Source organism: Nycticebus coucang, chromosome X (genome assembly GCF_027406575.1).
Source record: "Nycticebus coucang isolate mNycCou1 chromosome X, mNycCou1.pri, whole genome shotgun sequence".
Classification (NCBI taxonomy): Eukaryota; Metazoa; Chordata; class Mammalia; order Primates; family Lorisidae; genus Nycticebus; species Nycticebus coucang.
Window position 1 is genome coordinate 89,577,837 of NC_069804.1, and position 15,420 is coordinate 89,593,256.

At 37.5% G+C, this 15,420-nt stretch overlaps 1 protein-coding gene across 4 annotated transcripts; it reads right to left on the bottom strand.

Moving 5' to 3' along the window:
- Positions 1-132: 132 nt before the first annotated feature.
- Positions 133-14,646, bottom strand: TAF9B (TATA-box binding protein associated factor 9b). 4 transcript variants are annotated; one of them, XM_053579267.1, is made up of 8 exons: positions 13,924-14,646; positions 13,200-13,281; positions 12,751-12,887; positions 12,535-12,669; positions 11,348-11,423; positions 8,003-8,119; positions 6,551-6,710; positions 133-2,027 (listed from the first exon to the last, which is right to left on the bottom strand). In XM_053579267.1, exons 1-8 carry the CDS (start codon positions 13,972-13,974, stop codon positions 1,931-1,933), a joined length of 855 nt encoding a protein of 284 aa, XP_053435242.1. In that variant the 5' UTR covers positions 13,975-14,646; the 3' UTR covers positions 133-1,930. The 4 variants fall into 4 exon arrangements, with proteins under 4 accessions (XP_053435242.1, XP_053435245.1, XP_053435243.1 ...); XM_053579268.1 differs by lacking the exon at positions 133-2,027 and adding an exon at positions 4,232-6,291; XM_053579270.1 differs by lacking the exon at positions 12,535-12,669.
- Between the last annotated feature and the right edge of the window lie 774 nt (positions 14,647-15,420).

Genomic DNA, 15,420 nt, shown 5'->3' on the forward strand with positions numbered 1-15,420 from the left:
GGATTTTTTTTATGTCATACTTTGTTAGGAATGGAATAGAATCTTGAAGGAGGGATCAAATACCTACAATTCTTATTTCTCCCCTCTCTCTCTTTTTTCTTCTTTCTTTCCTTTCTTTTTCCTTTTCTCTTGAGACAAAAAGTCTCACTCTGTGGCACTGGCTAGAGTGCCACAGCCTCAGCCTAGCTCACAGCAACCTCAGTTTCCTGGGCTGGAGCAATCCTCCTGCCTCAGCTCCACACATAGCTGGGACTATAGGCATGCACAACCACATCCAGTTAATTTTTCTATTTTTAGCAGAGACTGGGGTGTCACTCTTGCTCAGGCTGGTTTCAAACTCCTGAGCTCAAGGGATCCTCCTGCTTTGGCCTCCTAGAGTGCTAAGATTACAGATTTCAGTCACCACACCTGGCTCTGTTATTTTTGAGTGTAAGACGTGGGGCAGCAGCAGTGAGGAGATGTGATTAAATCAATGTCTACTCCTTATTTAGGGCCTACTTTATGGCAGATACTGTGTTGGTGCTTTATTTTAAATAGTAGTTTTCAGTTACACATTGTAATTTTAAAAGTTAAGGCTTATAGCAAACAGACAAATTACATCACATTCCTATTTGTGATTCCTTCTCCAAGAGATGACTGATTTCAACTCATAAGTTTTTCTAGGCTGGGCATGGTGGCTCACGCTTGTAATCCTAGGACTTTTCTTGGAGGCTAAGGCAGATGGATCTCTTGAGCTCAGGAGTTGAAGACAAGCCTGAGTAAGAGCAAGACCCTGTCTCTACTAAACATGGAAAAAATTAGCCAGGCATTGTGGTAGGCATTTGTAGTCCCAGCTACTGGGGAGGCTGAGGAAGAAGCATTGCTTCAGCCCAGGAAACTGAGGTTGCTGTGAGCTATGATACCATGGGATGACAGAGTGAGACTTTGTGTCCAATTAATTAATAAATAAATAAATTATAAATAAACAAGTTTTTTCTAGTATTTCCCTCTATGGTTTAAGTATCATGTTTATACTAAACAGTTAACTTCTTGATTTTCTAAAAGAGATGTCAATTTCATACCATGGAAGATTTAACTCTCTTACAGTCTCTGTTCCATATATATATCCACTTACTCATTCTCCCAGTATAGTTTTGTCATAATTATAGATTAGACCAAAAGTCTACATTATTATAAATCCTATTTACAGCTGAGTTGTGTATTATACTATGATTATATTTACTTACTTAACTTTTATTCTCTTTGACATTAATAGTTTTAAAGTAATTGCTTTCTCCTTTTTTATGTGTACCTGTAACTGATTATTCCCAAATCTCCAGAGGTATATATGCACATGTATTGAAAAAATTTTAATTTTTATTAGAGGCATCCCAGCTAGAGTCCTTAGTGTTCCTCCTCTAATTTGTACTGGCTGCCTTCTAGGTTTGCTGTATAGCTATTGCTCTGGGATTTCCCATAAACCTCCCAGGTATTCCTTTCATTTCCTATTCTGGGCCTCTGGTTTCTGGATCCCCTTTTTTATTCTTTCTTGGTCTACTCTTTTGTGGAACACAAGACTCCACTAGCTTTTAGAAAAGGGCCCAGTAAGTAGAATCTTTGAGTGACCTCGTTAGTCTGAAAATGTCTTTACTCAACCTTTTATAGTTTGGCCATATATAGAATTTTAGCCTAGGTATCACTTTCTTGGACTCAAAGACGTTACTGTCAAAGAATCTAATGCCACTCTGATTCTTTTATCATCCCTATAATTTTCCCTTCCAATATTTTTCCTTTCATTTTAATGGAGTTTGTGAGAATTTAGACTGAGACATGATTTGAAAACAAAAATTCTGTACTGGGCATTTTACACACAAGATTTCACCTTTATGGATAAAGAAATCATTAAAACTCTAGGACCAGGATCACAGAGTTAGTAAGTAACAGCAGAGATTCAAATCCAGGTTTGTCCTGTTCCAGAGACTGATGCTTTTTCATTGTGCTTCCCTCCCTGATATGATGCTTCTAGACTAGGACTTATTTGCTTAACCCTGGAGAGAAAAGCAAAAGAAAATTTTGGTGGTTGCTTTAAATAGAACACAAATTTTTAAGTAATCATTTTTGCTTAGTTCTTTTGTATTTTAGTCAATACTGTCCCCATATTTGTATTTAATTTTAAATTGCACAAAGTTTCTGTATATCTCTAAGGGTATTACTCTACCCTGGTTTGAGAAGCAGGAATTTTAGCCCAATCTTCTTTTGTAGGAGGCCCAAAAGATCCTAGCAAATTAATGTTGCAGCTGGGTTAGAACTTTATCAAACTTTTTTTCCCTAGTAATTATCTTTTCTCCAACAACTTATTTCTAGTGTACAGAGGAATTAAAATTATATAGTAAATACACATAAACCCAGTACCTACACTCTGTAATTGCCAACATCATCTATCCAACAATCCCTAATTGTACCTTTTAAGTGCTTTCTATTAAACTCTACTTCCAAGATCTTCCCTCATTTATTTGGGCTGTTAATCCATAGAATGAATGGGAAAACCTCGATGATAATTTAGCAACTAGCCAAACATATGAATACCTCTACGTGCTGTGGACATGATGGAGGGAATATAAATAAGATAGTGCTTACGAACTGAAAGAATTTACACCTAGTGGAGGAAGATAGTAGATAATGAACAGCTTATGAGCATATAAACTAGAATAGTATAAGGATTTGCTTTCTGATTTAATGTAGAATTAGGAATTTTTGGTTACATATTGCAGAGGTTTATGATTTTAACCGTTATATATATAGACACACACACACACACACACACACATATATATAAAACCCTAATATATATATATAAAAAAACCCCTAATATATATATATGTGTGTGTGTATATATATATATAACCCTAATATATATGTGTGTGTGTCTATATATATAACGGTTAAAATCGGTTAAGTTTTATATATATATTATATATATATTAGGGTTTTATATATATGTATATATATGTGGTTGTCTGTATACACACATATATTTACACATATTAGGGTTTATATATATATATATATATATATATTAGGATTTTATTTATATATACGTGTGTGTCTGTATACACACACACACATATATGTGCTTAAATGCAGAAAAAAAATAATCCCCATGTCATAAGAGAAGAATTCAATCTGTGCTTTAGGTCAGTGTTTCTTAATTCCTTTTCATGTCCAAAATTTTCTACAAGCATAGGAGTTGAACATGATCAAAAACCAAAAGGGTATACAATGATGGCTGTCTCAGTCCCCTAGCTACCAATTTCTTTTCTTTCTAGAGCAGTGGTTCTCAACCTGTGGGTCATGACCCCTTTGGGGGTCGAATGACCCTTTCACAGGGGTCGCCTAAGACCATCGAAAAACATGTATTTTTGAAAAATACATATTTTTTCACACATGAAGAAGCAACAAAAATTTTATGGTTGGGGGTCACCACAACATTAGGAACTGTATTAAAGGGTCATGGCATTAGGAAGGTTGAGAACCACTGTTCTAGAGCTACTTAATATATATTAAAGTATATCCCTGTATATATAAACATATTAAAATATAAATGGTGGCATACACTCCTTTGTACCTGCTGTTTTGATTGTTTACTTTTCTACCTCTTGAGTACTTCACTGTGGATCCTGGCTCATACCATAGTGTGGGTCTCTACCATTTCCCTCTCTGGCTGTATTTCTATATTCACACTCAGATCATTCACACTTGTTTTCTATTTGTTGTAAAGGAAGAACTGGAGATGACGTGTCCTCACCCCATTCACCATCAGTACACCTTTTTAAAAATTCCACCTAGAAGTTGAAGGATTAGAGCTGCCTTAAGTCATTCTTAAAGCTAGGTTTCTCTGGAAGCAATGAGGGAATGGGGAAAGCTGCAAGGTAAAGCAGACTTCATCTGAAACAGCCAACTATCTACCTGCTGACCTGTTAAGTTAATGAACACTCACATTGCAACATCTATTACATGTACATGAAAATTCCCACTAAAGACAGGATGTTATGGCTTTAACAAATTTAAGCCCATATTTCACTCATTTTCATTTTGCTTTACTATGAATCATGTAGATTCCAAATAAAGCAAGCAGTTCCCTGATACATAATCCATCCATTAAACAAACCTTAAATTGCCTTTTGGCGTTCAGAGTTACTGGGCCTTGTTCATCTTCCTTGAATCCCTTGAGTCAAAAAGGAAATATCAATGATAAACCCAAATTTTTATTAATAACCTTGGAACAAATACATTAATAATAATTCCTTAAAGTTACATAGCATTTTACAATTTTAAAAGAATTTTCATTTGTGCCAATTAAATCCTCACAACATCCCTGTGAGGTAGGCAGGGTAGGTGTTATTTTCCTATTACTAGTGAGGAGAACAAGGCTAAGAGGTAAGTAAGGTCACACAGGTGGTAAATGATGGAGCCAAGACTAGAACCTAGGCCATCTGACATGCTGCCTCCCTGAGAACATTCAAGTAACAATATCCTATTCTATATAATGAAAAATTTTCTCCTCTGATGTTGGTCAGATCTGTTTTTTCACAAGTTACATTGCCTTTTTCTTTTTTTTTTTGTTTGTGGTTTTTGGCCGGGGCTGGGTTTGAACCCGTCACCTCCAGCATATGGGACCGGCACCCTACTCCTTGAGCCACAGGCGCCGCCCACATTGCCTTTTTCTAATATCCAAAAACACTCAAACTGTGATGAGACGTTTCTTGCCTGTTACTGGACTATTTCTCAGATGTATCAAAGCACCATCCTAAGATGAAACATAATTAAGTTTTGATGATCCCTGGCTACAAATTCTAAATTATGATGTGAACATTTATTTTAGAAAATTCTGCAAAAGTATGTTGAACTTGAACAGAAACAAAATAGGTCTTTATACTCTCAAAAGGTTTGCAGTCTTTCCCAATAATATTTTTAGACATGCATAAATGGAAAATAGGGAAATATGTTTGGCAATATTACTACATTACTGGGAAAACTATGTAGAATGTACCTAAATGCAAGTCACGTCACAGTAATTTGTTTCCTTTTGTTGGCCTTGAAGAGGATGGAGAACCATTAGTGTTTACTTTTAGGTTTGATCTCCATCTTATGTGTGACATCTCAGCAACAAGCTAGAAAGAATAACCTGAATTACCCATTAGGAGGGTCTAAGAAGTGGTGATTAAAACATATGCATGCAGTAGAAAGGGAAGAAAACACTTGCTTTTCAGTGGTTTTGCCGAAGCCCGGAGTAAATGTTTATCAAAGCAGATTTTATGCTATAGTGTCTGTTAAATTTAGAATATTAAACCATAGCTGTGTACATTAGTATGATCCACGATCATACTAATGTACACAGCTATGGTTTAATAAAAATAAATAAAAAAAAATAAATGTGAAATATGATAAGAGTTATAAACTTTGAATACAAGACTGAAACTGAATGTAGCTGACCTAAACCTACCTATCAAAAGCACCTAAAGCTGAACAGGCAGAAAAGGCAAGGGATAAAACCCAACTGCCCTGGTATGAAGTGAAAAAAAGCAAATGCAAATTCTCAGGTTAAAGTGAACCACAGAACATCAGGCATATAAAGCACATTTTAAAAATATAAAAATGAGGCTTGGCACCTGTAGCTCAGCGGCTAGGGTGCCGGTCACATACATCAGGGCTGGCGGGTTTGAACCTGGCTTGGGCCTGCCAAACAACAATGACAACTACAACAACAACAAAAACAGCCGGGCATTGTGGCAGGTGCCTGTAGTCCCAGCTACTTGGGAAGATGAGGCAAGAGAATCACTTAAGCCCAAGAGTTTGAGGTTGCTGTGAGCTGTGACGCCACGGCACTCTACCAAGGGTGACATAGTGATAATATAAGTATATATATAAATGAAATTGCGTTGTGTTATCAGGAATGACAGTTTTAAAATTCCAGTTATGGCCTTTTAAATTTAAGAGCAATAGGGAGAAACTTAAGCTTATAGGGGAGTGCAGAAAATGGGATCTAGAAAGGGAGTTGAGGTGGGAAGTTAGGGAAGACCAATAACCAACTTAAATACATTCAAAATGGATTTAGAATTCCTCTAAATCCATCCTTTTCAAAAAATGTTTTCTAAGGTGAGAGATTTGGTCAAAAGCTAGTGACAGGAAACATGACTATCTTACCTAAAATATTTAAATGGAGCTTATAAATTATGTTTTTATTGATCAGTCCACTGATCAGGCTGTAGAAACAAATTTTAAGTGCTGCTATCAGTGATACATGGCAGAAACCTGCATCAAAAAATAGAAGTGTCATAGTAGGACTCAAGATTAATGAAACTATTAAGAAACAAGTACTTAACCTTTTGTACATTAAGTCTAATAAACATTTGTGCTTTTACTAAAAAGGAATCTTAACAGTTTTAACTAACGTGAAAAATATGCAGCTACATTTGTTTAAAATAAAACTTGAGATCTATAATGTTCTAGTTCAGTAGACTGGGTTCAAAACCAATTATACTTTTGAAATGCAGCTAGACTATATCCTTACAGAGTGTCACTGCTGTCATCATCTTCATGTTTTCTCTTCAGTGGGTTTGGCTCATTGGTCATGTTCTGTGATGAAACCATGTTGGTAGTAATAAGAATATTTTTGGGTCCAATCATTGAAGGATTAATCAGAACATTTTGTACTGCAGTTGTAGCAGGAACTGTAAACAGAGAAGAAAGCCCCCGCAAACTGAATTATCCATAATCTAAAACATGGGAAAAGGTATACAACAAAGCTAAATGTAATTTTAAAACAAATTTCAATAGCATGAAGCGCAACTACATTGTAGAAGAAACTACTACTACTGCATTAGGAATAGAAATAAATTTTTAAAAATCTTTATTATTTCATTTACTTTTAATTGAAAAATACTTGTGTATACTTATGGTAAACAATGTGTTTTGATTAATGTATACATAAAGATTAAATCAACTTAAACATTACCTAGTATAAGGTTAAAAGAGTTGTATCATTTTAATTTAATTACCTAAAATTTCAATTAGTACTTAGTCATGGGAAACAATGAACTGGATTCGGCAAACAACATACTAAAGGCACATGTTAAAGGTCAGGAATCATGCTTTTCTTATGAGCCAGTATTTTACATAAGTCTCTGGTTAGGTTTCAGAATATGTATAAGCTAAACATATTAATTAGCAAACTATACCATAACAGAATTCTACTTATATTATTCCAAAACATATATATCATCTCCTATTAAGTTGAGAAAAGGTACAATTTTCACTTGAATTTACATTTTGGAATGCATACATATATTTGTCACTAAGTTGTATCAATTTCTTGAGTTTTTACCCTAAAAGTATTTTTCTCTGAAGATGCCTTAGATTTGTGGACCACACTGTTTAGTTCACTGTATTCTTTGAAAATTTGACAAGAATGTTGAATACACTCCCCTCCTAAAATGTTACATATGCTATAGACCCCCCTTATCTGTGGTTTTGCTTTCCACAATTTCAGTTACCTACAGTCAACCATGTTCCAAAAATAGGTGAGTACAGAAGAAGGTATTTTGAGAGAGACAACATTCATATAACTTCCATTACATATTAATTGTTCTATCTATTAGTTATTGTCATTAATCTCATACTTTGCCTAATTTATAAACTAAACTTTATCATAGAATGTATGTATAGGAAAAAATGCAATATATGTAGTGTTTGGTACTAATTGCAGTTTCAGGCATCTACTGCACAAGTCCTGGAATATATTACCTGCAGATAAGGGGAGACTTATCGTACTACTATATGTAAAATTACATTCAATTTCTGATGGCTTATAGATAGACCCCTCTGAAGAACTCTGATTTGCAGCATTATTTTCTATCTTCCTTTTGTGATATGAGAACAATCTAACTCTTGCCATAGGAACACAAACTGTTCTACAATTGGAAATTATTTATAAATTCTATTTCCCCTCCCCAAATCACATTACCTGGTTTGACAGGTGTAGTCTGAGAAGGTGGAATCTGCACGGTAAATCTTTGGCTTGCCACTGACACTGGAGTTGCAACTTTATTGGGGACAGATACTGTTTGTGGGGTTGCTGTAGTTATAATTAACAGACCATATTAGTTAGATACAGATTTCTATTCTGCATTCTTTAGCTTACCAGAAACTACCTTCAGAACATTTTGTACTGCAGTTGTTGCAGGAACTGTAAACACCTAAAGCTGAACAGGCAGAAAAGGCAAGGGATAAAACCCAACTGCTCTGGTATGAAGTGAAAAAAAAGCAAATGCAAAGCACAGGAACTAATTAAAGATGAGCAAAAATCACTATAAATAAGAGCAAAGTAACTTAAAAAGCTTATAAGCTTGTTTAGATGCTACATTCTGTACTGGTAAAGAATGTGGGCTGTGCAGCCTACCTGCTTAACTTTGAATCTAGGCCCTATCATCTATCTACTGGCTGAATGTCACTGTGCAAGTTATTTAAATTTTTTGTATCTCAGTTTTCCCATCTGTTACATGAGGATAATAGTACCTATTTCTTACAATTCTTGTGAGAATTAAATAATCCATGTAAAGCTCTTCAAATAGCATCTGGTACATAGTAAGCACAGAATTTTAGCTAGATGAAGCCACGAAGTTGAGAGTTTAAATAAATTGCCAAAATAAAGACCCAAGTTTTCTATTAACTACTTTAGTTGGCACTTTTAATCTCTGTCAATTGCTGAGAATGAGAAGATGACTTCTATGCCCATGAAACCAAACCAATAGGCTTCTAACAAAAGTAGCTGATCAAATACACCCCTTGGGGTCCATAGGTGGGCACAAAAAATTTGTTTATTTTCCATGGTCAGAGACTTTTTAAGCAGAAAGGTTATCTTGGAGATAACTTAGTTTAAACCTTACCATGTAAAATTTACCCATTCTAAAGTGAAACTCAAATACCACCCAATTTTACAAAACTTTAATTTGCTTAGTTAGAAGTCTTATCTGTTGCCTCTGAAATTCCCTTAACATGTTGTAGGAGTCTTATTATTAGATTCATCACTATATTAAAAGTCTTGGCTACATTTTTTATCCTTGTGAGGACATGGCTCTTGTGCCTTTCTCCTAACAAGATACTCAACACATTTGCTTAATGAACAAATTACAAGACTTAAAGACTTCATATAATGATGTAATTGCTCTCTCAAAAAATACATTTATGGGCCAGGTGTGGTAGTCCAAGCCTATAATCCTAGCATTCTGGGAGGCCAAGGTGGGAGGATTGCTTAAGCTCAGGAGTTCAAGACCAGCCTGAGCAAGAGTGAGAGCCTGTCTCTAATAAAAATAGAAAAATTGGCTGGGCATTCTGGCAGGCTTCTGTAGTCTCAGCTGCTAGGGAGGCGGTGGCAGGAGGATTGTTTGAACCCAGGAGTCTGAGATTGTGAGTTAGGCTGATGCCATAGCACTCTAGCCTGGGGAACAGAATGAGACTCTGTCTCCAAAAACAAAAAGAAAAAAAAATTACAGAAACGTGTCTGTTTCTAATTTTTTCTTTGGAGATGCAGGCTTTCTATTATCTCCCTTCCCCTTGGAACCAGCAGTCTACCCAGGGATAGAATTGCTGAAGAGACTATAGCTATCATCATCTCTAGGGACAAAGGGAAGAAAGTCTAAGTGGGGGAAAAAAGCCTAAAGGTACCCAGAAATACAGGTTCTAGTGATTTTCTTTGTCTTAAACCCAGGAGGTGAGAACTTATTCTAACATACCTCTATCCCAAGGTAAGTGTTGCCATGTATTAAGGTCCAAAGTATTTGGTGAAGGTTAATGAAGTAATACAAGTATTTTGTTTTGTTAAAAGAAGAAAACTCCATGGTACATAGATTTTGTTTTGATCTAAAGATTTACCTTTAAATAAGTATGAAGTTTCAGTTTTAAAACTGAATAGAGTAGATGCTTAGGTCTTAAGGTTTATACAACTCATTAAAAAATCCTTTTAAGTTTAAAACTTGTACCTTTAATAGTTTTTGGTAGAGCTTTCACTCTAGATTTAAACAATCTGTAAAGATTTACAACAAATTCTAACTAGGAATAAAAATCATAACTGATAGTTGAAATTGGTTAAATTGGCTAACACATATAATGGATTACCACAGCCTAGTTTTTTTTTTTTTTTTTTATTGGCATCCAAGATGGGCTTAGAACATCTTGTGTCAGACAGCTAGAAATCCTCAAAAATGATGGATATCTGTCAAAAATGACACAGGAAACACCTTAAAGGGGTTTCCACTGACCATATAAGACAATAAAAACTATGTTTTAAAAGGGTTAGCATTAAAAGCAGAACTATTTTTCCTTTGAGATGCTTAAACTTTTCAGGGAAGCTTTTGTGGCTCACACCTGTAATTCTCAGCACTCTGGCAGGCTCAGGCAGTAGGACTGCCTGAACTCAGGAGTGTGAGACTAGCCTGAGCAAGAGTCAGAGCCTGTCTCTACTAAATACAGAAAAATTAGCTAGGCATTGTGGCATGTGCCTGTGGTTAGTTTCTTGGGAGGCTGAGACAATAGGATTGCTTAAACCCAAGAGTTTGAGGTTGCAGTGAGCTACAATGACACCACCGAACTCTATCCAGGGTGACAGAGACTCTGTCTTAAAAAAAAAAGGCTTTTTGTATGTTTTGAACTTCTCCATTTTCTTACTAATATATTCAGAAATTTCTTTAATTTCTAATAAGCAGGCTACTGCCACGAGTGTGTTTGGCAACTTCATTTGTATAAAAGATAGAACACAGCTAACAGAAAATTCTTGGTTTTGATATCATAGTTTATACCAACTACAATGTTGGGAAATTTCCAATTTTATACTCTTTTGGAATCAGATAGTCCTTGTGGATTTTTCACTTTGAAATCCAGTAAAATGTATGTTTATAGTTTTACTACAAGATGAGTAAAATTATCAATAGCAAGACACAGGAAAGTTCTGACTTACTTTTTTTTTTTTTTTTTTTTTTGTGACAATATCACTTTGTTGCCCTCCGTAGAGTACCGTGGCATCACGGCTCATAGCAACCTGAAACTCTTGGGCTCAAGTGATTGTGCCTCAGCCTCCCTAGTAGCTGAGACAATAGTCATCTACCACAACCCAAGCTATGTTTAGAGACAGGGTCTCAGTATCCTGAGCTCAAGCAATCTACCCACCTTGGCCTCCCAGAGTGCTAGGGTTACAGGTGTGAGCCACGGCGCCAGGCCCTGACTCATCTTTTGACTTGAATTACACTTCCCAAACCAAGTGCGGAGGCACGACTACTTTACTAGCCAGAAAAGTCATTTCTTCCATTTCACTTACCTATAGTAGGAGTGGTAGGTCTGCTACTAACAGCACCAACACTTAACCGTGGAACTACTCTTCCTTGGTTAGGTCCCTAGAGGATTTAAAAAACAACTTAATTTTAGTGTTGTTAAGATTTGACACCTAAATTTGCCAGGAGTGAAATCTGGATTGTTGATGAGGAGTTCTTTTTTTTTTTTTTTTATTTTTGAGACAGGGTCTCACTCTTTCGCCCTGGTTAGAGTGCAGTAGCTTCATCATAGCTCACTGCAACTTCAAACTCCTGGGCTCAAGTGATCTTCCTACTTCAGCAAGGACTATAGGTGTGAACTACCATGACTGGCTAATTCTTCTACTTTCAGTAGACATGGGGTCTCGCTCTTGCTCAGGTTGGTCTTGAACAGCTGACCTCAAGGGCTTCTTCTGCCCTGGCCTCCCAAAAGGCTAAGAGTATAGGCCTGAGCCAAAATGTTTGGCTTGTTGATGAGAATTATTAATGGGATAATACATGGCAAGAATGTCCTGTTTCTATTCTATCAATGTTCTAAATCCAACATGTAAACTAGGGTTTTTACAAACATGTATACATGTAATTATCTATATAAACATAGATAAGAACATGCATATATGTAATCTGATATAGTATTTAATTTTAAGGTAGAGTTTTATTTGAATAGGGAATAACAGCTAATTTCCTTGTGATTTTTAATCTTAACTAGTCAATGTCTTAAGCCAAAAGGAAAAAAGAAAAAAACTCTCTTATCGTGGAATTTCAGAAAACAAAGATAGCCCATTATGGGGAGAACTTTTTCAGTGGTGGGAGAGCCTTAGTCACATTTCAGAAAGTAGGCCCAATTCCTGATGGTGTATCATCCACTCTCTTATTGGACCTCAGTAAAAACCTATGTGTACAGCAGGAAGATGAGATAATTTTACTCTTCTTAAAAGACCTGAGAATCAGTCCTTCCTCTGCTACTAACTCCATAAATGAATTTGGACTTAGCTTCCTAATGTAAAAAATGGTTATTGGCTTAGACTAACAGAAAATTTCCTTCTAGCTCTAAAAATTTTAAAAATTAAAAAAAAAATTCTAGTAAGTTACCTTAATCTTTTATCTACTGCACTAATTGTAGGAATTTGCTTTTACAAATTCCCTTAACATTTCCCACCTTTTTAAAAAAGCAAAGTTGACTAAAATTTCTTACCTTTTTAATTAAGGACTTCAGCCTATAATTTGGAGCTGTTAAGCAGTATCTATCAGGTGGCAGTCTGGGTCCCGCATATGGCTTAATCAGTGGAAGAGGGGTTTGATTTTTCTGCCTTGCAATATCTAATAAAAACTAAAAACCAAAAAATCCTTACTAGAGCTACAGTTAAAACACATTATAAGTAAAAATAACTTCAAATAAAAGTTTTCTCACATCTCTTGGGGGAGGAGAGGTAAAAGATCGATCAGCACGGCACTGGATTGCCAGTCTCACATCATCTGCATCAACATTAGGTTTCTTAGCATGGCTTGAATAAATTTTTGCATCATCCAGAATTGTAGTCACATATCCTTTAAGAACAAAACAATTTGTCTTAAACATATGAAGACAGCTTAATATTTATGGCCAGTTGTCTTAACAGAGGGTTCCACCAACTTCTAGACTGTTTGCAAAATTTGGTTTTAATAGCTAATTGTCCCATCTATATGATCAATTTTAAACAGATATCGCAGTATTAAGTACTGCTCTTAGTTTGAACCTTTTACTGCTTTAGGCTGAATTCTGATTATCTCTTAACATAATTTGGTTGAAAATGTTCCTGTGATAAAACAATCTTTTCTGATTTACACGTTAGACAAGTTTTTGGTGTTTTGTTAACTTACGGAAAGCGAATTCCAACATTTGATTTATAACCCTTGGTTCATACTCCGTGATTCCCATATCCTTCAGGATCTGTGCCATCACCTGTGGAGTCAAATAAAAATGCCAGATGCAGAATTTGGTATTGGAAATCAAGGCTGGATAAAGGTAATATTTATGATACAAAGTCCTCTTTTTCTGGGCCCCAAACTCCTACTCATCCTTGTCCTCCCAAGTGAGTGTCAGTGACCACACGTAGTAAGCTCTTGCTGAAAATATTTTTTATTTTTAGGTGAGAGTCGGCATGGGGCGAGGGAGGGAAAAGAGAATAATAAGACCGGGATTGGATTCTTGAGCAGAGTTAGGGGTGGTTCCAGCTAGCTGTCATTTTCGGATGTGGTGGTTGTGGTGGTGGGGGAGCTAGCATCAGAACGCTGCAAGCGGAGTCAGGGTTAGCAGATAGGGTGAAACAACGAGGCGGCAGGTGCCAGAAGCCTGGGAGACAAAGCCGGGCGGCCCACCGCACACTCCATTGGACAACTACCCTCCGGGGGAGCTCAGCTCGGGCAGTGAGTGAATGGCCCAGGGGCCAGGACGCATCTACCATCCTTTCCTTCTGTTCGCTCCAGCTGGGCTGAAGCTGGCGCGTGAGCCCGGCCCCCCGCCTCACGCCCTCAGCCTGGTCCTGCCCTGCAGATCCTGTGCCGCTTCAGACTACGCACACCGCCTCTTACACTTCGCACTTACCAAGGCATCTCTCGGAGCATTCTTGGGAGGCGCCATCTTGCCGGACTCCATGTTATCCAGCCACTCGTCATCCGGGGAGAAAGTGCAGCTAGCTGCTAGTCGCTCAGGCTCCACCCCTATGGGGGGCGGAAGGCGGGGTTATGTGCCGACCAGCCAGAGGGTTTTAATTTTACTGCAGCCTCTCTGGGCGTCTGTCGAGGGAAGCTAGTCTAACCCACGTCCACGATTGGGCTCCCAAGAGAATGGGCGCCGTCTCCAGAGGATTGGAAGAGGCGGGTAAGCCTTCCCTGGGATGCCCTGGTAGGAGGTGAAAGACGTAGAAGAGCCAAGTTCGTCTTCCCAGCGTTATTTTCTGGCAAAGTGCACCAAATGGGCCATTTTGCTGGGGTCTCTCCTCACACTTTTGCTACCAACAAGACCCTTTCCGGCCTCCTGGAATTCCTGCACAGGCCCTGCTTCCATCTGCCCCGGTGTTAGGGTTTTCTGGTCCAACACAGAACATCCAGTTACACTTGAATATCACATCAATAACGAATACATTTCTTGTATGCATAAATCACAAATATTGTACGGGCCATACTTATGCTACAAAATAATTGTTGATTTTATATTCAAATTCAAATTTAACTGAGAGTCCTGGATTTTTACTTGCTAAATCAGGCAACTCCACCCACTAGCCTGCTCTCCTCACACCGGGAATCTGTTCAGCTCTTATCATTCTCAAAGCCCTAGAATGGAAGAAAAAATACCCATGTACACAGCCCTACTATGAAACTAATTTGGGACTCTCACATGAAAGCTATAACCCAGCTACAACTTAACAATAGGGGGAAGTGGGAAAGGGGTGGGTGGGTAGAAGGAGGGGAATCGGTGGGATCACACCTGTGGTGCATATTACAGGGGTATTTGCGAAACTTGGTAAATGTAGAATGTAAATGTTTTGGCACAGTAACTGAGATAACGCCGGAAAGGCTATGTTAACCACTGTGATAAAAATGTGTCAAATGGTTTATGAAGTGAGTGTATGATGCCCCATAATCATATCATTGTATACAGTTATGATTTAATAAAAAAAATTAAAAAAAAAAAGAAAAAAAAAAGAAAAGCCCTGCCAAGGCTTCCCATTTCACACTGGCGAAAAACTAAAGTCTTTGATCACCTGCAGCCATTCCATTGGAGCCCCTCCAGCCTCATCCCTTGGCCCTGAACAGCTTCCACTATGTCCCGGCTGAGACCCACATAGGCCCCTTTCTGGTCTCCCAGATGCTCTTCCTGCCCTTCCCTCCTCCCTACCCCAACAGCTCCAGTGATTTTCTTGAGAACTGTTCGTCCATCCAGAGTAACTTTCAAAATAATGTACGTCAGTTAACTGACTCTGGCTTAACAATGTACCAGAAAAGTCTTTCTTACTCTTCTGCATCCACCAATGCCCTAGGGTTCTCTATCTCAGGAAAAGACACCATGACCCTCTAAGTCTGGAAATGGAGCAGGCAGCCA